Source organism: Lepidochelys kempii, chromosome 21, assembly GCF_965140285.1.
Source record: "Lepidochelys kempii isolate rLepKem1 chromosome 21, rLepKem1.hap1, whole genome shotgun sequence".
Taxonomy (NCBI): domain Eukaryota; kingdom Metazoa; phylum Chordata; order Testudines; family Cheloniidae; genus Lepidochelys; species Lepidochelys kempii.
The window spans coordinates 13,014,041-13,039,632 of record NC_136400.1 but is presented as its reverse complement, the minus strand read 5'-3'; the positions used below and the strand labels follow the sequence as shown (position 1 = coordinate 13,039,632).

The following is a 25,592-nucleotide window of genomic DNA, read 5'->3' as shown; positions in this document are numbered from 1 at the left end:
CTTTCACGCTGCTTTCCAACAGCAGACGTCGCAGAACTGACTCACTTTGTCTCATGCCGTCTCTAGGGCAAGAGATGCCTGCAAAAGGCTTGGAAAGTCCTGAGCCAGAGGAAGGGGAGTCAGGACTCCTGGGTTCTGTTTCCAGCTCTGGCACTGATTTGCTTAGGTGATCTTGGGCAAGTCACTTAAACCGTTCTGGGTGGGTCTGTGTAGCGGCTGGGAGACGTGATGCCGCGCTCGGGTAGAGGCAAACGCTCGAGATAGCGCCTCAAAATGGCAGCGTGGCCGCCACAGCCTAAGCTACAGCTTGGGCTAGCCAGCTGAGTACAACCCCCTGGGTACGTACCGGACGGCTAGCCGGAGCTGTGGCCTGGGCTACCATGGCCATGTTGCTATTTTTAGGCACTAGCTGGAGCAGAGCTAGCCCGTGTAGGTCTACCGGCGCTGGGAATTACACCTCCCGCCTGCTATGCGGACTTACCCTTTGTGACTCAATTCCTTATGATTAAACTTACCTCCCTCTTTGGGGATTTCCGGTTTAAGTGCTGAGGGACCAGAGCCTCAGCTGATGTCAACAGTGTAGGTCCATTGACTTCAGTGACGCTGCCAATATGTCCTTGATTTTCATGGCGCAATGCTGCTTTGAACCAGCTGAGAGTAAGGACTTTAATGTGACAGATGCTAGTTACATCACCAGAAGGCACTCGGATACCCCGGTAATGGATGCTGCCTAAGAAATGGAATAGACTGGAACTGAATGTGGGTAAAGCACTTTGAGATCCTCAGAAAGAAGGCTCTGTGGCACTCTTCCCCTTGCCTTCATTGGGAGTCAAACCAAGTGCTTAACCAATGCAAAAGAGGAGGAGGAGGAGCAGGGGAGATGCACATTTGTGTCTAATTTAATCATGTTTCCTTTCACATTGTCCACGTTTACTGTTTCAATCCAACAGCCTCCCAGGTTCCAGTGTTGCCACTTCTCATTTTATTGCAACTCTCACAATGTTTGATTGTTTTTCTTTAAATCACCAGCTCCTGGAGCCCCGTGATTACGTGAGAATCTCAGCTTCCCATTTGGGGTTGTTGGGTTTTTTTAAATGAATGTTTCTCGCTCTTCTGGTTGCGGAGGAAAAAGCTGGAAAAACATGATTCCTAAAGGCCCCAAACACCAGAAGGCAAATAAAAAGAACCCAACGTTACTTTTAAAGACTCTCATGATTTTTTATGGGGGGGTGGGTCTTGACTCATGAGTTTTGAATGTTTAGGGTTGGCAAGCCCTCTTCTTCTCTCTAACAATTGTCGCTAGCTGGACCCAAGTGAGTATTTATTCCAATGGAAAAGAGAGGGCCTGAACCTAATCTTACTGACACTGATTTGAAATGATGCATCTCCATGGACCTCAGTGGGGAGCACAAGAAGCAGCAGGTCTGGGCTCTCCTTCACTCTGAGCATCCCTCCCCACCCGCTGAGAAAAGGCAATGCCTGACAATCAGCCTTTGGGGGAATGTCACCCCAGCTGGTCTCATATTTAGATGACGATGTGTTGAAATAGGTCACTGCATGAGCCAGGGAAAACATGAATGTGTCACTGAATGTAGAAGTGACAATCAGTGCAGCATGAGAGAGAGCCATGCTGCAAAGGGGAAGGGGCTGGGTGGGAAGAGGGTAGCACCGTAGAGCATGACCCGAAGTCCATGGGATTTCCCTGCCGCTCTAGAGGCACCTGGGAGGCCATGTTTCCATGAGCGCGCAAGACTGGCTTCTCCAGTGACACGTTGCCTTGGAAGCTTCCTGGCTTCAAAGCTGCTGAGTTTTCTGAGCAACTTGTCCCCCCATGTAGGTTTTCCATAGGAGGCTGCACCTAGATCTGCTCTAGGAATTAGTTTGGGCGAAGTTCAATGGCCTGTGTTATATGGGTCAGCCTAGAGAGTCACCAAGGTCCTTTCCGGCCTTGGAATCTAGGACCAGAAAATAGCTGAAGGAAACAAGAGGAACAAAAAAAGACTGAAAAACCTCAATTGCATGATTCGGTTCAGGGCCCAGGTCTTCTCTGCCCCACAGGAATCCTTGAGGGGAGAAATCGGAGCGATTGATTCCAGGTCATTCCCTGGGCCAGGCCATTTACTGCCTTGTTTTCTTTATGGTTGGAAGTAATTAGCTGGGGTCCACGTGAGTTAGACCTTATTGAAGCACTAGGACGAGTTAGAACAGCTGCCGCTTCAAAGGAAGGACTGAACTCCAGTGCAGAAAACTGCTTGGGTATTTTTAGACCGCAGACTAATTAAATATATAGACAATTCAGCATCTCGCTGATAGTCTCACAGAAAGGAGTTCTGCTCCCAGTGGAAAAATCCAGCCAAAACATAGAGAGTGAGCTGCAGTGATATTCAGTTTCACTTGCTTTGTCCATCCATCTGACTCTTAATTCCAACAGCCTTGGCCAAGTTCCTCCATCAGTATCAACTGAGTTATCCCGGGGAAGACTTGGGCTCAATAATTCAGATTCACTGGTCCACTCCACCTGCTTTGTGCTACTCCAACCAGGCCAAGCAGCCATAAACCTGGCTGAATTGGCCAGTTAAACTGGGATTACAGCAGTTTTGCAGCCAGAGCATACTGGTGAATCCGGCCCCATCGTTTTAATCTCCCTCGCAGAAAATAGCCTGACACATCAGGGCTAACTGTCAGCTTTTTGGGGCAAGAGGGCTGTCTTTCCAGCACCTAGCACAATGGGGCCTGCCTGGGGCATCTAGGCCCTATTGCAATATGAACAATAAATATTAATGACAATGGGAGGCGGGTCCAAGTGAGGAGTGCAGGCAAGGGGTTAAAGGAGAAAGATGCTGTTGCATTAGAAAGGCCTTTACACAGTGAGAAGAGAGTGGAGTGGAGCGGAGATTGCAAAGGATTGTGGGTCCTCGGCTAGATTCCTATCTCACACTGCTGTAAATTAGGAGTCATTCTGTTGAACTCCGTAGGGTTGTTCTGGATTTACACCAATGTAAATGAGACTGGAATTTGCAGATGATACAAAACTACTCAAGATAGTTAAATCCAAAGCAGACTGCGAAGAGCTACAAAGGGATCTCACAAAACTGGGTGACTGGGCAACAAATTGGCAGATGAAATTCAGTGTTGATAAATGCAAAGCAATGCACATTGGAAAACATAATCCCAAGTATACCTATAAAATGATGGGGTCTAAATTAGCTGTTACCATTCAAGAAAGAGATCTCGATGTCATTGTGGGTAGTTCTCTGAAAACATCCACTCAGCAGCAGTGAAAAAGTGACCAGAATGTTGGGAATCGTCAAGAAAGGGGTAGATAATAAGACAGAAAATATCATGTTTTCTCTATATAAATCCATGGTACGCCCACATCTTTAATATTGTATGCAGATGTGGTCACCCCATCTCAAAAAAGATATATTAGATTTGGAAAAGGTTCAGAAAAGGACAACAAAAATTATTGGGGGTGTGGAACAGCTTCCAAATGAGGAGAGATTAATAAGACTGGGACTTTTCATCTTGGAAAAGAGATGACTAAGGGGCAATGTTCCCTCTAATTTTTGACAGGGTGTGTGTGCAAAAAATTTCTTCTGTGCAATTATTGTGATTCTGTGAAAATTTTTGTGCGTGCAATGTTTTGCCGTGCGCGGGGCTTAGGATCTGTGTGCGCACGCACACTCGCACAGCTTAGAGGGAACAGTGCATATGATAGAGGTCTATAAAATCATGACTGGGGTGGAGAAAATAAATGAGAAGTGTTATTTACTCCCTCTCATAACAGGAGAGCTAGGGGTCACCCAATGAAATTACTAGGTAGCAGGTTTAAAACAAATAAAAGGGAGTGTTTCGTCACACAACGCACAGTCAACCTGTGGAACTCCTTGCCAGAGGATGTTGTGGAGGCCAAGACCATAACAGAGTTCAAAAAAAGAACTAGATAAGTTCATGGAAGATAGGTCCATCAATGGCTATTAGCCAGAATGGGCAGGGATGGTGTCCCTAGCCCCTGTTTGATGATTGCCTGTTCTGTTCATTCCCTCTGAAGCAGCTGGCATTAGCTACTGTTGGAAGAGAGGATACTAGGCTGGGGCAGACCAAGGGTCCATCTACTATGGCCGTTCTCATGAATTTGCCCCTTCTGTCTTAATCATTGAGTTAATTAAGTAACACCAGGCCTAATAATGCAGCAGAGCAACAGGAAGCTTTAAAGGTACGCAGAGTTCCTGTGTGAATGGGATTCTATACACATGGGTGCTCGCTTTCAGGTGTGAGCCTGTTAAGCCTACGGTCAATATATCCCGCACCCACGGAACGGACACAGGCTGTTCAAGCCACGGATGGTCATTTTCTAGATGTTTGTGCAGCACCCAGCGGTTCCAGCCAGACTGGCCTCTAGATCCTACCTCAATATAAATATTTAATAATTGAGGGCTTTAAAAACCTCTTGAGGTTGCGATTCCACTTAGCAATGGAGAAGGAGGTGTCCAGCAAACAGTTCATGTTGATGGGGCGCTACCATCAACCCCTGTTTTGCATCGTCGACCCTCCTTTTCTCCATTCCCCGCCCCCACCCCCGTGCTCCGATTCCCAGCTTAGCTCTGCACAGCACAATGACAGGAGCTCTCTCTGAACTGCATGGCGTCTCCCATTCTACTTAGGGCCTGATCCAAAGCCTATTGGAGTTCATGGAAAAACTCCCATGGACTTCAGCGAGCTTTAGAACCGGACCTTAGAGCTCTGGCCGTTTCGACCTTTCACAGAAACCCTCGTGATTCTCTTTATAGGTAGACGACCCTGAGCGTCGTAACATGTCTCCTGCGCTCGCCTGTTTTAGCCGCTATCGCTCAGCAAAAGCAAAAACAATTCCTGAGTAGCTCCGGAGGAACAGAGCGCGAGATGGAAGGACGGGCCAATCAACTGGAGATGGAGAGCGGCTCAGGGGAAGCCCATTTGGTTGGGAAGCAATTGCAGGGATGTCCTCGCACCAGAATGTTAGATAAACACTGAGTGGTGAGCAGTCGTCTCCTCTGCTTCATGTTTTAGGAGGCCTGGAGTTAGCTGCGAGGTGACGATCCCAACACCAAAGCCTTTGGAGATGCTGTCTCAACAGGGCAGGTAAGAGCCCCACGCACAGGTCAGCTGGTCTCGACGACATGGAACGTGGGGAGAAAGCCACGGGGAACCCCACCAGCAGAGCGGAAGGATGATCTCGTGGCAAGGAAGGACGGATGGTCCAGTGGATAGAGCACTGGTCTGGGATGTGGGAGATCTGGGTCCGGTTTATTTCGTCTCAGACTCTCTGTGGGTACGTCTACACCGAGGCAGGGAGGTGTAATTCCCAGCTTGGGGTAGCTAGACATGAGCTATCCCAGGAACATTAGCAGTGTGGCTGCAGAGGCACGGGCTAGCCACCCAAGTACAATGCGTCTGAGATAGCAGGCAACGAGATGGGTCCTCATGAATTCTCTCCCCTTCCCCTGCCCAAAAATCAGCCCCCCGCAATGGGCTTGGCAGATAGCTTATGCTGCCACCCCAGCTGTGGTTTGCCCTGCTCTTGAGAGGCATCTCTGGGGGAGCTGTTGGCTGGAGGAACCCCTGTGCTGTCCAAGGGCTTGCAGGGCAATGCAGAGAATAGGGAACTAGGCGTATAGGCTTGTCTCCAGGTGAATTCTGCTGCCTGGCAGGCAGATCCTCACTCATATAAATCAGCATAACTCCCTTGAAGCCACTAGAGAGATATTGACAGGTACCAGCTGAGGATCTCAGCCTCAGAGCCAGGATTTTACCCAGGGGGCAGGCGTGGAAGCGTTTTGCTGTCTGTAAAGTTCCGGGTAAATTTACAGCTCTCTATAAATACTTAATAATAATAATATTGGGCTTGCTCAGGGACCAGACAAGCTTGCTGACTCCACTAGTGGCCAGAGGCAGGCGAGCTCATGGGTGAGTAAATGTCACCATAAAGCAAATGCTATGGAACCGAATAGAGACAGGGTGGTAGCTGATTAATGGCCAGCCGCAGCCCCACAAGCCCCTGGGGAGCGATGCAGACGCCTGTCGGGTTTAATCGCACAGCTAGTCTGAGGTTAATGCACCAACGGCCACAAGCTGCTCTTTCTGGCAAACTGGAACCATGGCCTCCCCCTGTTAACTTGCTAGGCAGGAGCCTCGTCGGCAGCCAGTTCATTTGTGGGTTATTGAAGTGACTGCTGAGTTATTATGTGGGATGGGGCTGTGATTAATATGGGCAGGCCCCTACGTGTGTGCTAAGCAGTAAGGCTGGGATTTTCAAAGCACACTTTGAGAGCCAGGCACCCAACTCCCACTGATTTTTCAGGGAGAACTGGGTGCCTAATTCTCTTAGGCACTTTTGAAAATAGCAGACTCAGGGCCTACAGTGGGTGCTAAAAATCTGAAAGGAAAGGACCAGTGTGTATGTGTTGCGGGGGTGGGGGTGAGGACTAACTGTACCCCGAGTTTGCAAAAAGAGATACATTCTCTACAGTGCAGAGGGGCCAGAAAGGGGCCTCAGCATCATTTACGTCCTATTTTGGAAGCTTAACTGGAGTTTAGCTGGTGCCTGGGCTTTGCGCTTTGGCCTTCTGCACAGGGGGTAATTCTGCCTAGTGGAAGCAAAGAGGAGGCTTATGCCACATGCTCAGTGGCAACTGGGCTGGGTGTAAGTGATCCCTCTGCCCAGCCTGCTAGAGCCTCTCTTGTACCTGTCTGTTTGAATCAAACAGGGCCGGACCCAATCATTCTCTACATGAGGAAATGAACACAGCTGATGCATAAATAGACTTTCCCCTAGGTGCATCAATTCCATGTATAGCAGCAGACCTCTGTAAGACTTAGGGGGAGATTCACTCAGGGGGCCAGCACACTTAAGTCCCACCTCATGCCAGTTTTGAAGCCTGGCATTGGTCCACAGCCCAGGAATTAATTCCACCCTAGATCTCCAGTGCTCCACAGCCCCCTCTGTTTATACCATTTTGCTCTTCCGATTTTCCCATTTGCTTTTTGAAAGGGACACTGTCAACATAAAAATCCTCTATATTAAAAATCCCTTTTCTGCATTACTTGGATTAATTCAAAACAGGAGGGATGCACTTTTTTCTCTCTGCTGTTCATGTTCTTTATTTGTAATTCACGCAGCTTAGATGGTGATTTAGATTAAAGCCGGTCAGTTTCGCTTTAGAATCACAGAAGCAGAGGGTTAGAAGGGACCACAAGGGTCACCTAGTCTAGGATTTGGCTCTGGGTGCCTCCGGGAAGCACATCCGCTCCCCTTTTCCTGCCCAGGTGCTCAGGGTACTGAAACAAAGGTACCTTCTTCCTAAAGCTCTGGGCTAAGAGAGCAAAGAGCGTGAGGAAGGCACTGACACAGAACAAAGGAGAAAGAGAAGGAAATAACGGACCAGTGATGATGATCATGCTAAATAAACACCCATGGAGAAGAACTTGTCCATGTGAGGGACTGAAATTGGGGATTGGTCCTGCTTTGAGCAGAGAGTTGGACCAGATGACCTCCTGAGGGCCCTTCCAACCCTGATCTTCTATGATTCTATGAGATGGCCGTCATAGGAGAGCAAGGTCCACAGCCTTGGGGGTCACTGCAGCAGTGGGCTGATGATCCACCAATCTAAGATGCTCCCTAACAGGCAGGTGGCATCAATGCAAGGCTTAGGGAGGAGGTATCGGTGCGGAGTCTGCTCACTCCTGCCCGTGTGAAGCAGGAGTAATTCCAGTCAGGTCTGTAAAGAGCAGCAAAAAAAGGAAGGAATTTGCAGGGCACAATGTTAACAAAGGATGGGTTCGCTCAGACCCCTGGACAATGCTACATATTCCTGAGCACCATCTACAGTTGACTAACTGCTTACCGGTCTACGGACCTAGCACTCTCATAACAAAAGGACTGGATTGGCCCCAATACAAAACCAACATGAGATCAGGTACCTTAAATATAGCAAGGAGGACCAATCCTCTTAGGGATTTATATCCATAGGGCCAATTTACTGACTCATATCTAGTATGTCAGGGTATACCACGGTAATGCAATAGTCAATGCCTTAGCCAGGATACAGTTTAGTTCTGCTTTGCCTGGACTGGACCAAACTGTGTGCTATAAACCATGTTCCAACCCCGTCAAGCCCATGAGCCAGATTGTGCTCTCTGTGTAGGTCTGCCCGTGTGGATATACTTGATCTACTTGTGTGGACGTACTGGCTGTTGCTTCAGAATAAACCCAGTGTTACCCCAATGGAGAACTTGACCCATAGATTACAAGTAGCCTTTCAAGGTCACCCACCCCAGGATTCTACATCAAGCAGGATCGGCCTCTCCCCTACCCATTGTGCTCGACTCCCCTCCCCTCATTAGGCAAATTGTCCTGCTCTGTGATGATCATCCTTCCCCTTAATGTTGTCCCCTCCCCCGCCAATATCCCAGCTGAATGTTACTGCTGTTAATTGAAGCCCATCTCTCCTTCTCATTGCATTAGTGTCTGGTGTCATTTTCCCCCTCTTACATATTACCATAGATACTGTGGAGCACCAACAGCTGCTCATTAATTAAGGCTGCAACTTTGAGTTTCCATCCTGCCTTCTAGAGCTTTTCCCTCATGGTCCCCAAACAATCCTTGTGAGTCTTCTCTGGCCCAGCTCACCAGAGCCTGGGGGACCAGGAGCAAAGGATGAACCCCTCCATTGTGAGAGGAACAGCACAGAGAAATGAGATAAGCAGCCCCAAGTAGCTCAGAGACCCCAGAATGCGCATGGGATAGGAACTGGGCACATTGCTTTTTAAAAAGCCTACATTTGTGGGCCAAGTCTGTCGGTATTAGCTGTATTCCAGTAGCCCCTAGAGGCCTCAATGGAGATCAGGGCTAGATTTGGGGATGGGGAAGGTTTTCCAATCCTACAAGAGCTGGAGATTTCAAAATCCACTCCCACCCCAAGTCGGGACAAAACCTAAAGTCATTTGACCAAAAATGTCAAATCTTGAAATATTTTGTGAACTGATCATCAGAAACTAAACTGCATTCGGGCCATATGAAAGGTGTTTCAGTAATTTCAAAAAGATGTGTTTTGATTTTGACTTTGAAAAAATAAAGTTTTTAAAATACTTTTTAAAAAGTCTGAATTAACTAAAATTTCTAAATGAACAGTCACTTCAGACTGTACAATGAAACTCTTCATTTAGAAAATGTTTTGAAGTTGAGAGAGTCGTCCAAACTGACCCTACCCAGTGAACAGTTTTGGTTTTGATGAATCAGCACCTGCCGCGGGAGGGGCGGGGTGGCAACCAAACATGGTCAGAAAATTCCCAAATAGCTGTAATCAGGGCCTCACTGTGCTAGGCACTTTACATACACCTACTTAGAGTCCTTTTCCCCAAAAAGCTTACAATCAGGGACCATTTGTTCTGTGTTTGTACAGCACCTTGCACAATGGGTTCCATGGCTCCTGGGTGCTATGGTAATAAAAACAATTAAGACAATTAAGACCATACAGACTAAAGTATTGTCATTCCCATTTTAGAGATGAATAACTGAGGCTCAGAGAGGTGAAAGGATATGCCCAGGGTCACAGGAATTCAGTGGCAAAACCAGAAATTTAACCCAGATCCTCTGCAGCTCAGGCCAGTGCCTTAACCACAGAGGCACCCTTCCTCTCAGAGAAGACAGTGTCAGCCACTGAAGCCTGCCCCAGTGTTTCCTAGAGCAAGCAAACACGTGACCCCCATCTCAATTGGGAGGACTTCTGTCTATAGCAGGCACAGAGAAACAAGGCACTTGAGGGCTCGTTAACAAGCGGTGATCCATTTTAGGAGACAATTTAATGCTGCAAGAGTGCGCTGCACAGAGAATTAGCTAGCACAGATGTCACCCAAGCCGCCTTTGCTAACGCGAATGGAGGTAATTCTTGATATCCTTACGGGACCGAAACATCCTGCAGGGATGCTGGCCTGCCTCTGACCCTGCTAATGTGTCAGGCTATGAGATGAGCTATGGAAATGTTCAACATCCAGGGAACAAATATGCCCATCTGAGCCTTGACCGGCACTTTGGAACGTTTCCCCTCTTCTCAGGAAGAGACCCCTCTCCTGCAAGTTATTCTGCTCATCGGGGTTAATAGGGCTCCATGCATTGCAGGGATCTTCCCACCCAGCAGAACGCCTTGCAGGATTGGAGCCACAGTCTGTCAATTGTTCAGTCCACCAGGTTTTTGGACTGTTCCTTCGGAACCTTTTATTGGCTGCTTTAACCTTTTCTCGGAGAAAATGATGCAAAAAAAAGGAAAAAACACTTTGACAAAAGTGGGCCGAGAGGTGATGGGGAGGGGATAGCATGCAGCATCTGGGAATGGGGAGAATGGTAGAAGGGAAGCCAGGAAAATGAAAGGGGAAGAGAACGGTTTGCCATGCCCCCAGAGCAAGGCTCAGGTGTAGCAGTTCTTGCTCATGCCGTTATGTGGGTTTTATAAGGGTTAAGGAATAAAAACACAGCTACTAATAGGCTTAGGATGCCGCTTGGAGGGATTCGATTTTTACTGGTAAATGTGGTTCAGGTATCGATTTCACTGTATGCACAAATATTTCTATTCATGCGAATTGAAATTTACAGTTAGGCAAAGAAAGAAAGATAGGGCTGAGAAGGGATTCGAGTTTCATTTAGGGTTGTTTACTTGGTGTATTTTGACCAGTGATGACGACCGCATGCATGCTAAGGGTTAAAAAGCTATAACTTTTCGAATCACAATGTCTACAGTCATTAAATAATTGTCCGCCCCCCCCTTATTGCCTGACACCCCCATAATTTCCTGCAACTGTGAAAACTTAAACTGAGAAAATTTGGGGGGGGGAATGCTTAAAAATTAACATTATCTGTTGAAATTATAACACCCCCCCCCCAGAAATAGAATTCTGCCAAGCCTACTTATGAAGACAACCTAGGGATAGGACCCGATACAGACAAACGTGGTCTTCTCCAGGCTCCTGCTCCAAAGCCCACTGAAATCACTAGGAAGACTCGCTGACTCCAGTGAACATTGAACCCAGGCCTGCATCTGGCTTCTAGGTTTCTCTCATAAGGGCAGAAAAGCCCTCGCAGACAGGGATTTTCAAAAGGGAACCTAAGGGAGTTAGGTGCCTAACTTCCAATGGGATTCAGGCACCTTGGAAAACCCCCAAACGTCAGCCTCAGTTATACTTACCTCTTAGCTAGAGCTTTTGTAGAACCTCAAAGCATTGAGCAAAGGAAGGGCAGTATAATTATCCCGGTCTTATTGTTTTCGTCACAGTGGTGCCTAGAGGCCAAATCTGAGATCAGGGCCCTTTCGTGCTGGATGCTGCACATATATAGTCAGGCTATGTGTACACAGACTGCGGTGTGTAGAGAACCCTGTAGCCCCCCCCAGCATGGGTATAAAGAACAGTGTAGACAGGGAGGCACTGCTTAGGTGAGGACAGACATCTCAACACTGGGAGCATCTACCCTACCCAGCTCTCTACACACTCAGGAAGTGCCACCCATGTCTATGCTGTTATTTTATTTTATTTTTTTTTAAAAGCAGCATAGCTCCCGCTGCCTCCCCCCTGCCTAAGTCTTTCATGGCAGCGTGCTGCTACACAGCACAGTGTGGATGCAGGCTGCTTTACACTGCTGTGTGTTGCCAGACACTCCCTCCGTGCTGCCACGACCTGAGAGACAGAGCCCCAGCCCAAAGAACTTACAGTCTAAGTAGACAAGACAGGCAAAGGGGTTAGAGGTAGAGCTGTCAAATTCTCTCCAGGGGGTTCCCTAGGGAGGTGGGGGAATCTCCTTCTTTAGAGGTTTTTAAGGTCAGGCTTGACAAAGCCCTGCCTGGGATGATTTAGTTGGGGATTGGTGCTGCTTTGAGCAGGGGGTTGGACTAGATACCTCCTGAGCTCCCTTCCAACCCTGATATACTATGAAAATGCCGGGTTGTTGAAAGCGAAGCTTTCCATTACAATGCGTCAATTTCAATATCACTTCATTTCCAGCAGGCAGGCCCTGGGGAGAAAAGTGAAAGTGTTTAAGAGAAGGATGAAACATTCTGTTTCGACCACCTCAGAATGGGATGTTTTGATTTTTTTTTTTAAAATGACTTTACATTTTGAAATTATATTATTTTTAACCTATCAAACAAAACTGAAAAGTCAAAATCAGAATGAAACCTTTTGGTTTTGTAAGAAATAAAAACATTTTGATGGACCTGAAATAGTTCTTTGAAATAATTTCATTTTGTGGGCAACTTTTTGGTTTTGTTCCAGTATGGAATGAAAACAAATTTTGAAATTTCCCACAGAACAGAAATTCTGAATTTCGACCAGCATTAGAGGGAAGGGAAACTGAGGCACAGCATGGTGAAGAGACTTGGCTCAGGTCACACAGCAGGTCAGTGGCAGAGTCAGGAATGTCTTCTGAAACCCAGCTGGGTTCTCTGTCCATTGGACCATGATGTGAAATACCAATATGACTTTTCACAGGTTATAATTCTCTCGTCTATAAATCCATTTATCTATTTAAACAAGTGTGTTCATATTGTTTCCTGGACCTAAAATGTTTTGGAAGATATTTCAAATATAAGCAGACACAGAATATTTTCAAGGATATTTACATACTATATTCAGACGTAATATAGTCACACAATTCTCCCCCCTCTCCCCCACAACACACTTATCACGGATACCAACACGTTGCACACTCTGCACTAGCATGGGGGGGGGGGGGAAATCAGCCTAATTTTGTCTTTGTTTTTGCAAAAAGTTGCAAATCCTTAATTTTATTCTAACACAAATTTATAGTGGCTATAGAAGGACAGTTTAAAACAAATCTAGATGTTTAGAAACAATTAATAAAATTAAATAAAAAAAATAAACTAGAATGAGAAAAAATTAATAAACTAGAATGAGAAGACAATCATTCTACCCTTACAAATTATGCAGTTTTTAAATGATTTAGAAATCATTTAAAAACTGCATAATTTGTAAGGGTAGAATGATTGTCTTCTCATTCTAGTTTATTAATTTTTTTTCCCCCCCACACATCAGCAGAGTTGGGTCTCATCTGCCTATTCTGAGATCATCAGAAAAAACATCAGTGAAGGAGATTGAAGGGGCTGAGATGTTATATACAGAGCCAGGCGAGGGAGGGTGCTCTCAGATCTCATCAGGAGGAGAGCAAGGAGAAAGGGGACAAGGACTTCAGACATCGCGCTGTTATTCTGGCACGCCAGAGAGAGAAGAGTTTCCTTATTTTCCTAGTCACCATGAAAACGGTCATCCAAATCTTGTGCTTCTTCCTTTTAATAACTTTTTACAAATGTGCAGTCATCACTGGGGTAAGTCTGACTTTCTTGCCTATCTAATGTGACATCTGAACAGGTCAGAGATCTTGTATTCCTTCCGAGATGTGGGTGCTACAAGATTCCCTAAGACTGGAGAAGATAATTGCATCTTCTAGCAGTGAAAATATTTATTTTCTGAAATTCAGAAAAGAATTTCCTCCTGAATGCTCAACTAAGAATACATACAGCAAAAATCTATACTGTGCTTATATCTTCAAAGCGTGTCTTTATATTAATTATAATGAAATATCATTGCGTGTGTATTAACAGCTCACTTTTGGGTCCCAACATATCAGTGATAAAAAATAAGCAACCCTAAACCCAAGAGAAATGCTTGCACCGTTTGAATTTTCTGTTTCTGATGGAAACTCAGTTTGAATTAAGTCAACATTCCTCCAGCAGCACTTGATGCCCAGTGAATCTGAAAGTGACACTGACTATAAACAAAAGTGAAACAGACTTGATTCCCCCACCCCTACATTTCAGCAGAAAGTTCTAGAAAAAAAATAGAAATAGAATAAATACGGAAAAATGGGTTATGATTTTTACATTTGTTTGGTTTCTGTAGAGGTTTATTAGTAACACAAATAATGGTTTTACTTGTACATGATTTTTTTGAGCTGTGATCACTCGTATCTAATTACATTATTTCCAAAGTGAGACCAGGCTAGCTGAAGGATAAAAAGTACTGGATTTTTGTATGAGTTAGACTAAACGCTAAATTCTTACTCACTGATCATCTTTTGTACTCTATCAGCTATGAACCCACAGAGAGAAATGTATGCAGATAAAAAGCAGGCGGGGGAATCATAAGTGCTTATTCATAACACTATAGTGCCATAAACTGGTATTTGAGTCAAAGAGGGGAGGAGAGAAATATTAAAAAGTTTTCAAGCTGAGAAAAATGTCAAGTTCTAACACAACACAAAGGTCAGGACATGTTAATAGACAGCCCCAAACTGGCCCATGAGCATTTTGGGGGCTTTGATCCTAGGAGGTACTGAGCATCCCAAACCATCACTGACTTCACTAGATGTGAGAGGAGCACAGCACCTTCAGACAGAGGCCCTGGCATAAGCAGTCCTAACGCCACTGAAGTCAGCGTCGCCTATCTGCCCCAGCATCCTAATTAATGTCAGTCTCATTAATTTATACCCAGAGAAAAAAATCCAAATTTAAAGAGAAAAGGAGAGAGGCCAAGAGTCCAAGCAATATATCCTAATTTATTTAAATAGTGTTAATTTGTGTTGGAGGTATATACATTCTGCTTTTGTGAGAGCATATTATTAAACTGCTCTTGGGTTAGAGCGAACTCTGAGCTGTTGGAAGGGCCTGGCTGAAGTCAAAGCACAGAGGAATAGTTTTCAGAGGAGCAGCCATGTTAGTCTGTATTCGCAAAAAGAAAAGGAGGACTTGTGGCACCTTAGAGACTAACCAATTTATTTGAGCATGAGCTTTCGTGAGCTACAGCTCACTTGAGCATCACTCCAAAGCCCCTTATGTTACTTTACATTTCAAAGTCCTGGCTTCCCTTGTTTTCCATTTCAGAGACATGAATTCAGAAAAGGATTAAAATACGAAAAAGCAGATTCACTCTCTCATGAAAGAAAGCAAATCCTAGAATATCCCTTTCTTCTCCCTGCAAATAAAATGTGTAGTGGAGACTTCTTATGCCCAAAGAATTGTTTAAAGAAGAGAGCTTCATTTCAAAAAAGGAATGTACAAAATATAATTCACACCTGCCTTTCCGTGCAATTTCAGCCTGATCCTGGTCCCACAGCTGGGAGTTTTACCATTGACTTAAACAGGATCAGCATCAGGCTCTCCTTCTAAAAGGTTTAAAGTTTTTACACTTTACTGATCAAATCTAGCTTGTTTTAAAAATTGAAACTTTTATAGTTCCTCTCTCTCAATACACACATGTAAATACTCCAGAAGAGATTGCAATTCTATCCCACTGGTTTCTGTTATGAGCTCCACTATTCTTCCCTTATAAAAAAAAAAAAATCTAGTGGCTATTCTTAGTCTGATAAAGCCACACAGAACAAAGGCCTTTTTCACTTCATTTCATCCATTCCCAAATGGTACTCTAAAAAATGAAAAGTTAGCCCTAGAATTATGACACTCCACCACCAAGTAAACTGTAAAGATTCTCCAAAGCAGAAAGAAAACTCCCACTGATTTCAGTAGGACCACTTGTGAAATAAACGGCCAGGCACCTTGAGGGAAGGGATCTGATTCTAGCCACACATGTAATTTCAGCAGCTGAGAAGCTAAAACCTGCCGCCCTGTCTCAGGCATTGACTGGTATCAGCTTGCTCGGTATTAGCCAAATGTCTCAGACATGGAGCATTTTGCCACGCTGCACTGTACAGTAGCTTGGTGATTTTGGATACAGGAGACCAATGCTAGGTAGGGAGCCACTTGTGTCTTTGATTTGAAAAGTGCCCCTACTTTCCAAAGTTCAAATCTGTGCAGATTGTCAAAAGAAAATAGCTTGCTTTAGCTCTAAGCGTTTCCTAGAATATTTGGGCCTAGAACCATGACCTTCTGGTACACGTTACCGGTTCCAAGCTTTCATTCTCTAGAATCTGGGAGCCAAAAACTGAAAGATTTGGGGCCAGATCCTCGGCTGGTGTAAATCAGCATGGCTGTTAGTTTCAGTGGGAGCAACAGTGATTTCCGCCAGGGTCCTGATCCCTGACTGTAATGCAAACGAATAAGTGACTATTTTATTATGTAGCCATTGGTTTAATGCTGAACTCAGCATGGCTGGCTTCCCTAGCTCACCTCCTGCATCACCTGTCAGCCTCAGGAGCACAAAGACCTTTCCTCCCCTTTGGCATCTGAGTCCTGAACATGTCAGAAGAGCTTGTGTAAAGCCCTTCTAGCCAGAATCGGATTCTCACTCTCACCACAAGCCCTCATCAACTTAACGTGAGATATGTGGCTTTTAAAGGGTCTCTTGTTCCGATTAAGGATAGATGCTTGTCTTTGAAGCACTTGCCAGTGCAGCTTGACTTATTTACCTGTTGCCCTGGAGCAGGGATTTCCCCTGCTCACAGTAAAGCTGATCTGAATGCACCTCCGGCTAATTGATGCTTGTTTTGCCTCCCCGTTAGGCTTGTGAGAGGGATCTGCAGTGTGGAGCCGGGACATGCTGTGCCATCAGCCTGTGGCTTCGAGGACTCAGGATGTGCACTCCGCTGGGACAGGAAGGAGATGAATGCCACCCGTTCAGTCACAAGGTATGCCCTTAACCCTTTCACAGTCTCGTCTAAGCAATGGCCCAGGGGCTGATCTTTTTCAATACTGCTGCAGCTATATTTTCTAGAGCAACTCTTTGTTGGGAGGGATGAGTTCAAAGGTGCCATTTAAAAAAAAATACTACATCATATTAGTCTAGGCAGTGCTATAACCCTGCTAACCAGATCCTGTAAGGTATGTTCATGGCATACACAGAGAATTCTCTTGCGGGAAGGTTGCAACGTAACATTACCTTATTTCTCAGAATTCAGATTGATAAACATAGAAGAACCCAGAACAGAGAGAGAGAAAACAGGCTGCTCCCTAAAACAGAGGCACAACTCATCCCATCTTATTCTAGACTGGCTCGCTGCAGACTTCCAATTGCAGACTTCCCTACAGACCCCCCCCCCCAGCCTACTAGCAAGGCAAGGAAACCCCTTAGGATTTAAAGTTACAGCTTGTAATTTTTACAGTTTAACATATCACACTGTAATCTGAAGGACTTTCAGGGATCAGGGTGCACGATGCCATCCATCTGTGGATGTATACTCCAGTGGGGCAGGCACGGTCTGGGACTCAAGCACTCTGGGCTCTGCTCTCAAATGGAGAGAATCCCTGCATGACATGTGGTGCCTAATCTGTGCCTCAGTTTCCCCCTATCTGCACCAGCACACAGAGGCTTATCCAAACATGCAGAGCTGAAAAGAGAATCCAGGAGTCCTAACACCCAGCTACCCCTACCATGACCACTCACGCTTCCAGCCAGATCCTCAAACAGCACTCTACTAACATCAACCTGTCAAAGCTTCTACAGGTCACTGCTGGCCTATGGCCAGCGCTGTACAAGCCTGTTTAACAGCTCAAGTCGTGCTGTGCACGTGGCTCCAGGGGGCTCAATCTGTGCTTTCAGTTTATTTAAAGAAAGGTGCTTTTGTCACTTGAGATTTAATTCTAAATACTCAACAAAGCAAACCAGAAGCCAGGATAACGTCTGTGAACCTTCAGAACTCTGTGGCTTTGTCCAGCACGCAACACAAAAGCTTTAGCATTACCCCAAAGTGGAAGTACTTAGCACCAGTCGCTAAGGCCTTTGAGGGACTCTGCTAATAACTCCTCAGACATTGATCTCTTAGGAGGGAGACTCAGTAAATAATGCAGGGCTTTCTGCCCAGGATCAGCCTGCAGGAGATGGAGAAAGATTCAGAAGGGAATCAGACTTTATTAAAATCACCGCCAAGGGGAAATAAAGATACATTCTCGAGGCTTAAATTTCATAAGGGATTGTTTTGAAAAGACAGGAGATAAATGTCTGTCACCTCACCTTCCCATTTAATACCAGAAAGGAGGGAGAGAAGATGGGGGATGAGAAGGACAAATGGAGGAGAGGCGAAGGAGGAAGTTGAAGACATTGGGGAATCCAGGCCCTTTCCACCCTGGCTGTTCTAATGGTGAATCTCATGGTGTCCCCTAATTTTCAGCAAAAACAGGTAACAGCTAAACGATGGCTGCTCATAGCCAAAGGATAGTTTATCCCAATAATTTGTCCTGCTCAGCTCCTTTCATTATTGAGGACCTCCATGTGCTGTATAAGTCTCCCTCTGAGGGAGGCATTATCCTCGTGTTAAAGCTAGGGGAAACTGAGGCACAGAGGTCTAGATTCTGCAACCTTTATTCAATGAGACCACTCCTGTAATGGCTGCATAATCAGAGGCTCCAGGCCAGTATCGCCAAGGACACAGCTGGGGCCAGCATGATGAGCTGTTGCAGAAATCTGTCCATTTATTCTACCGCCCAAATGGATGCCACGTTCTTTTGAATGTCTAGCCCTAAGTGGCTAGCCCAGGATCAGAGAGATGAGATGGGCTAGGCGATAGCTTTTATTGGACCAACTTCTGGGGCGGGGCGGGGAAACAAGTTTAGCAACTGTGGCTCAAAAGCGTGTCTCTCTCACCAATTAGAGATATTAGCTCACCCATCTCATCTCTCTGATGTCCTGAGACCAACACAGCTACAATCCTGCATAGCCTAGACTCATGCAGCCCCTGCTGGAGTTAGGAATAGAATCAAGGGGTGAAATCCCAACACCCCCAACCAAATCAACAGCAAAACCCCAGTTCACTTAAATGGGGCCAGGATTTCATACTGAATTTGCAAACCCCCCAGCCACTACTCTCTAGTGTGTGCTACATCCACCAGGAGATGGAGCAAGGACTCAGCAGTTCACATGGCAGGTGAAGGGTTAGAAGCAAATTTGAACCACCCTGGGGAAAGCAGAGAGCTTGCCCGAGATTATATGTTACAGAAAGAGACAAGAGGTTCCTAGGGCTCTCTAAATACATCAGGGGATAAATATCCAGGAGGGAGAAGAACCATTGAGGCTAACGGACACCGTTGGTACAAGAACAACGGAGGATAAACTGTCCAGGAATAAATGGAGGCTGGAAATTAGAAGCAGGTTTCTAACCAGCAGAGGTTCTGGAACAGCCTCGCAGTAAAAGTAGTGGGGGGTCAAACCTCCTAAGTGATTTGAAGGTGGAGTTTGGTCAGTAGATGAATGGGATTCTGATAGGGTTGCCTGTGACAGCAGGGACAGGATTTCATAATGCGGCAGGCCTATGTCCCTATGGATTCTCTAGTGTCTAGAGGCAAGGAGACAATCAGTATTCCCTTCACCCCCAGAGATCCGGTGCAATTAGTCCCCCATTCACAAACACCCACACAACAGCACATCTTACTCCAAAACTTCTCCTCCCACTACACTTCACAGGACCTGATCTTGCTCTCACGCATGTCAGCAATCAGGACCGGCTCCAGCGGAATTGGAGAGGTGAGAGGAGAATCAGGAGCACCATGCATCACAGTTGAGTTAACTCTCATGGGGGAGCAATAGGTCAGTGGTTTGAGCATTGGCCTGCTAAACCCGGGGTTGTGAGTTCAATCCTTGAGGGGGCCATTTAGGGATCTGGGGCAAAAATTGGGGATTGGTTCTGCTTTGAGCAGGGGGTGGGACTAGATGAGGTCCCTTCCACCCCTGCTATTCTCTGATTCTAGGATACTCATTGTGAGCAGGTCCCAATGCAGGCAGAATGGCTGACTTTAATGGAACTTCCCCAGCTCACACCAGCTGAGGGTCTGGTTCTCCGATCCCTGTGAGAACAGGGAGCAAGTTGAAGCTAGACAATTCGGGCTGGAAATAAGGCATTCATTTTTAACAGGGGAGGGTCATTAACCACCGAAACCATCTACCGAGGGTCACAGGGGTTCTCCATCACGGACCATTCTTAAATCACGATGGGTGTTTTCCTACCAGATCTGCTCCAGGAATTATTGGGATGCAGTTCTCTGGCCGAGGTGAGACGGGGGTCAGACTAGAGTCTTGCCCCGGGAATCTCTAAATCTATGAAAAGCGAACTAAGGGAGCCGGTGAAGTGAGTGGTAGCTCACGAAAGCTTATGCTCAGATCAATGTGTTAGTCTCTAAAGGTGCCCCAAGTCCTCTTGTTCTTTTTGCGGATACAGACTAACACGGCTGCTACTCTGAAACCTAAGAGCAGAATGAGACAAAAACAGGAGGGGGGGCCTGCTGCAAACCCCAGCACCTCTGAAAGTCAAGCTGTTCTTATGTCACTGCCCACTGGGATTGTCAAAGGAGCCAAAGTGACTTTCAAGGGAAATTGGGTGCCTTAGCCCCTCCATCCCCACTTTAAAGGCCTAACTTCACGCACCCCAGTGTAAAAGTGGGGGAGGTTTAGATTGGATATTAGGAAAAACTTTCACTAAGAGGGTGGTGAAACACGGGAATGCGTTACCTAGGGAGGTGGTAGAATCTCCTTCCTTAGAGGTTTTTAAGGTCAGGCTTGACAAAGCCCTGGCTGGGATGATTTAACTGGGAATTGGTTCTGCTTCGAGCAGGGGGTTGGACTAGATGACCTTCTAAGGTCCCTTCCAACCCTGATATTCTATGAAAAATGCTGGTTCCTAGTTTCAAGGGAAAGAGGCAGCATTGTCCAATAGTGAAAGCAGTGGGCTCTGATGCAGGACCCTTGGGTTCTGTTCCCAGCTCAGCTCAGAACTCGACCTGCAATGCACTGCAAGGCACCGACTGAAGCTCCACTTGTCTACAGAGCACGGGGAGCGTACACTGCTCTGTTCAGAACACGTACAGCGACAAGGCCCCTATCCCTAAGGGGTGACAGCCTAACAGATGCATGCGAGATGTGAGAGGACAGCCCTAGCGGCAGACAGCGGGGAAGTGCTGGGCAGGGGGATCATGCTGGGAGGCCTGTGAATCTAGCATGTTTTAAGGGAGGATCCGAAGGAGAACTGTATTTATCCACCTGTACCATCAAGACACCTGACAGCACACGACCCCTCAATAGCCGCCTGATGAGGCTCACGCTAGTTCCTCACCTGCCCTGACCCAGCCAATGGGAGTTGCACCTGCAGGCAGGGCAGCACATGCACCCCCCCGGCCACCCCTCAGGCTAGGAGCCGGACATGGCGGCTGCTTCCCGACCTGGGAGCCATGCGGTGTGGCGTAGCGGCTAACAGGGAGCTGCCAGCCCTGCTGTGTAGCATGGCAGCACCACCAACTGGACAGTCAACAGCCCAGGCGGCGGTGCTGACCAGAACCGCCAGGATCCCTTTTTGACTGGGTGTTCCGGTCCAAAACTGGACACCTGATCACCCTACTCCCTGGAGTTGCCAGGCTAAATTCACTCATGACTGTAAGGAGTTCTGAGTTGAAAGCCTCAGCTGGCTGTGGTCCAAATGAGCTCCAAGAGGATACCCGAGTCAGGACCAAGCACCCAGTCCTGCAACCCTTTACTCTTGCTAGGAATCCCGTGGTCAGCAAGGGGACCCGTGCTGCCCATCAGAGCTACAGGATTAGGCCTTGATTTGCAGTGTTGCCCACTTTGACCATTTTATTGTCAGTCTGGTCGCAGCGGGTGCTTTCTCACAAGGCCCCAGCTCTTGGAGTCATGCCATTATGGGAGAACCTCAACTTCCATTTTAAAATTAGGCAGTTGCTAACTCCCATGGTTAGAGAGAAAAGCTGGTTAAACAAGACCTGGGCGCCCCCGAAAGCTCAGACACTAGGAGGCTAATTAAATAAGCCAATACTTTTTAAAAAGGCCTGTGATTTGTCAAGTCAAGTCCCTGAGTTTTGTGGGCTTGAGTCCTGAGTTTTGAGCACTTGGCGTTGACAATACTGTGCCTGACCAGTCCTATTGAAGCCAGTGGGGATTAGTCACATGGCCAAAGTTATCCATTAGCTTAAGTGCTTTGCTGGATTGGGGCCAGAGTAAAGAACTTCAGGATTTGGCCCATTGTCACTGGACATGAAACACCTACAGGGAGGAGTCTGTTTCACCCAGCCAAGGATTTTCCTAGCATTGCTCTGTGGTTGAAGTTCTGACATTCTTTGCGGTGTCTTTTGTCTCTTCCATTTTCTGCTGAAGGTCCCTTTCCTTGGAAAACGCCAACACCACACCTGCCCGTGTTTGCCAAACTTTATATGCTCCAGGTTCATTGATGGCAGATTCCGGTGTTCAGTAGACTTCAAGAACATAGACTTTTAGCAAACAGGATGGAGCTTCAGAGCCCTTCCCAGCTGGAGGACCGGGCAGCACTGCTCTCTGAAACGAGCACCATCCAACACCTTTTTTAATTTCCCTTCACCACCACCAAGTATTCTACAGTGAGTGTAAAGACAAAACACAGGTAGAGGGAGATTTTCAAAGGCACAAATAACATTGAGCACTGATTAAGCACAGCCTTCAGTAGATCTCAAAATGCATTACTAAAGAGGTTAGGATCATTATCCCCATTTTATAGCTGAGAAAACTGAGGCACAAGTAGGCAAAGTGACTTACCCATGGTCACTCAGCAGACCAGTGGCAGAGACAGGAATAGCACCTGGGTCTTCTGAGGCCACATCCAGTGCTTTGTTCACTAGCGTGTGTGCACTCACCTAACTCCCATTGACTTTCAATGAGCTGGGTGCCTAACTGCCCTTTGAAAATCTCCAACATCTTCTGAAAATGTCACTCTGCATGTAAAAAAAAGTGGGGGATGCTGTCAACAATACTTCAGACCCAACATTTATTTTATATAACGGAACGAAGGGGTTTTACTAGAAAGAAAGGTTTTCAGGATTAAAAAACCCTCACTCATATGGTTAAGTGCTTACTCACCCAAATAACCCCTGTGCTGTTATTCTTAGTAAGGCATGGAGCTTATGCTTAACAGTTATGGGATGCTTGAATAAAAAGAATATAAGACCAGAGGCAGGCTGCAGCTTATGGCATCCACTGTCTGATCTGCTCCGTGCCGTCTACACCAGAGCTCCACCTTGCAAAAGGAGGAGGAACTTTGGCCTCTGTAGTCAACCCCCACATCCCTGCACACCAACAGCAGCTGCTCCACGCAGTCCTGTTGTATCCAGTGGGTCTACTCTGGGAGTAAGTACTGATCAGGGTGAGTACAGGCTTTACAATCAGACTAGTGCCGGGGAATAGGAACTGAAAATAAACAGCAGGTGAAATTAACCAGCCGAGTTTCATTAACCAACCACAGTGAAATGCTAAGCTGAACAGCAGCTCTGTGGAGCTCAAAAACTTGTCTCTGTCGCCAAGCAGAGGTTGGTCCAATAAAAGCTATTACTGTGTGTGTGAGATCCTGGGACCCACACAGCTACTACAACATTGCAAACTAAATAGTGTACATTCTCCCCCCCTGCCCCATTTCATTTTTGAAAGTCTCAGCTGGTCAGAGAAACTTTCATAGAACCATATTTTGAGAGAACATACAGGTCCATCAAATCAAAATGCTTTGCGAAATTTGGTTGTTTGCAGTGGAATCTCCTTTTAGAAGAGAATTGGAAAAAAGCCCCAACAATATCAAAATGGGAAAGACGTTTTCAGAATAAAATCTTTTGATTTGTGTTTTGTGGTGACTTGTCATTAAATTTTATTATATTAAAATATAATAAAGAATCAAAATTAAACAACTGTGTCAATTTATTGTTTAAAATCAACCTGAAATGATTGTGTCATTTGCAGAGAATTTCAATATGGTAGGTTTTTACCCTGATTTAGAACAGAGCTAAACATTGAAGTCTCAGAATCCTGCACAAAACAGAACTTCCATCCTCTGCACAGCTGTTAATCCAAGCTGTAATGATTAACAGTTAGGTTTTAAGGATAGGACCAGGTGCTAGCATCCACACACATGTTGTGTAGTAGCATACTCCACAAGCAGTCCTATTCGTTCTTCATGGGATTGTTTGCAGAATCAGCTACTACTCAACATGGGTAATAGTGGAGAGACAGACTTTAAGACCAGAATGGACAATCGTGATCGTCTTGTCTGACCTCCTGCACACTGCAGGCCACAGAACCTCACCCACCACTGCTGCCAGAGACCCCTATCCTCTGGCTGAGTTACTGAAGTCCTCAAATCATGGTTTAAAGACTCCAAGTTACAGAGAATCCACCATTGACATTAGTTTAAACCAGCCCAACCCGTTTTTTATACTGTGTGTCCCTTTAATTATTGAACGGTTTGATTTCCCTTTAGGTGCTCACCCAGATACAACCTTTTATCGTAATGTTTCAGTTAAGTCTAGCATTTATTCACTAGGAGCTTGAACCAATCTCCATTGACTTCAGTAGGTTTTGAATCAGTCCTTAGGGAAAGTATGTAATACAAAAAGGAAAGGTTTAGTTATTCACACCCTACTCAGCATCTGCGTAAGCTTCAGATATCCTATCATTATGATATCACAGGCTGGTCTTTACATTTAGGTCTGTCAAGCTCACTCCAAAAATATACTAAATACAATTAAATATTGTTCACTAATATATGTAGTACGTTACCTTCAGGAAATTTTATCAGTTCAGAGGCCTGTATGCACTTGTCCTTTTTAAAGGCCTGTTTAAGATCCTTCTGCATCATTTGACCTTGATTTCTGGTTTAATTTTAGCAGCTATTGCAAAATGGAGGTTTGTTTCCAAGAAGATAGAAGCAATGCAAAAAACTTTTTTGGAATGGATTCAAAAACCCTGTTCACTGGGAAAATAACATTCTGCTTGTAATATGTACGTGGGAAACCTGTGTGTTTGACTGTATTATGATAAACATACAATGGTAAAACTGTGTTTTGAGGTCTCAATTTTTATGCCATCTAGTTCAGCACTAGACCATTCATTTGTATTACGGTAGCACCCATAGGGCTGCAACTGCTGTTAGGACCCTGTTATTCTTTACAACTATAGAAAGAAAGACAGTCCTTGCTCAGAGTTTACAATCTAACTGGACAAGGCAGGCAAAGGGTGAGAGAAAGGCTGTATCTGTCTCTTTCCACTTAATTTTATCTGGAACATCAGATGAGATATTGAGTTTGCAGAGTCTTATTGACTAGGATACATCATCTTTAGTGTTATAATAGGTGAGCGGGCTGATGTGATACTTATCTGGCACTTTTCTGGGGACATGCCATGTGGATCCTAGTTCATTGTTGGAACCAAATAAAATAAGCGTTAGTGGAACGATTCTCTGTATGTACTAAAGAACTAAAGGGCTTGGCTTGAGCTAAAGGAGTAAGACCATTAGAGTGTTGCAGAAGTAGGTTGTTACCCTATGATGGACCAGCTGCTAGAGCAGAACGTGACAACACATACCCTGCTAGTGAGTTTCTCATTTTGTTTTGCACACCAAGATACACTTTCAGAGCCAGATTCTCTGCTGGTGTAAATGGAAGCAACTCCATTGAATTCAAGGGACCACTATCCACTTACCCCTGTAGAATTTTGCATTCAGTCGGAATGACTGTTTTAAAACTAAAGAAAACAGCAACAAGAATGAACAGAAGTAAAGTTTGGGGTGGGAGAGAGAGAGAGAGAGAGAGAGAGCGCGAGCACAGTGCATGACCCCCCTCTAACAAGCTGCAGTAATGCTGAGAACAAAA

At 45.8% G+C, this 25,592-nt stretch overlaps 1 protein-coding gene across 3 annotated transcripts in view; it reads left to right on the top strand.

Annotated features, from left to right (window-relative positions):
- Window positions 1-23,580, top strand: part of PROK1 (prokineticin 1) — a 30,571-nt gene extending 6,991 nt beyond the window's left edge. For 2 of the 3 annotated variants that reach the window (XM_073319934.2, XM_073319933.2), the window contains 2 exons: window positions 16,496-16,621; window positions 22,084-23,580. In XM_073319934.2, the coding sequence (XP_073176035.1) occupies window positions 16,496-16,621; window positions 22,084-22,203 (246 nt within the window). In that variant the 3' untranslated portion in view covers window positions 22,204-23,580. Of the gene's footprint in view, window positions 1-5,130; window positions 5,312-16,495; window positions 16,622-22,083 lie in introns of those variants that run through there. The other variant, XM_073319932.2, reaches the window with a different exon arrangement.
- The last annotated feature ends 2,012 nt before the right edge of the window (window positions 23,581-25,592 follow it).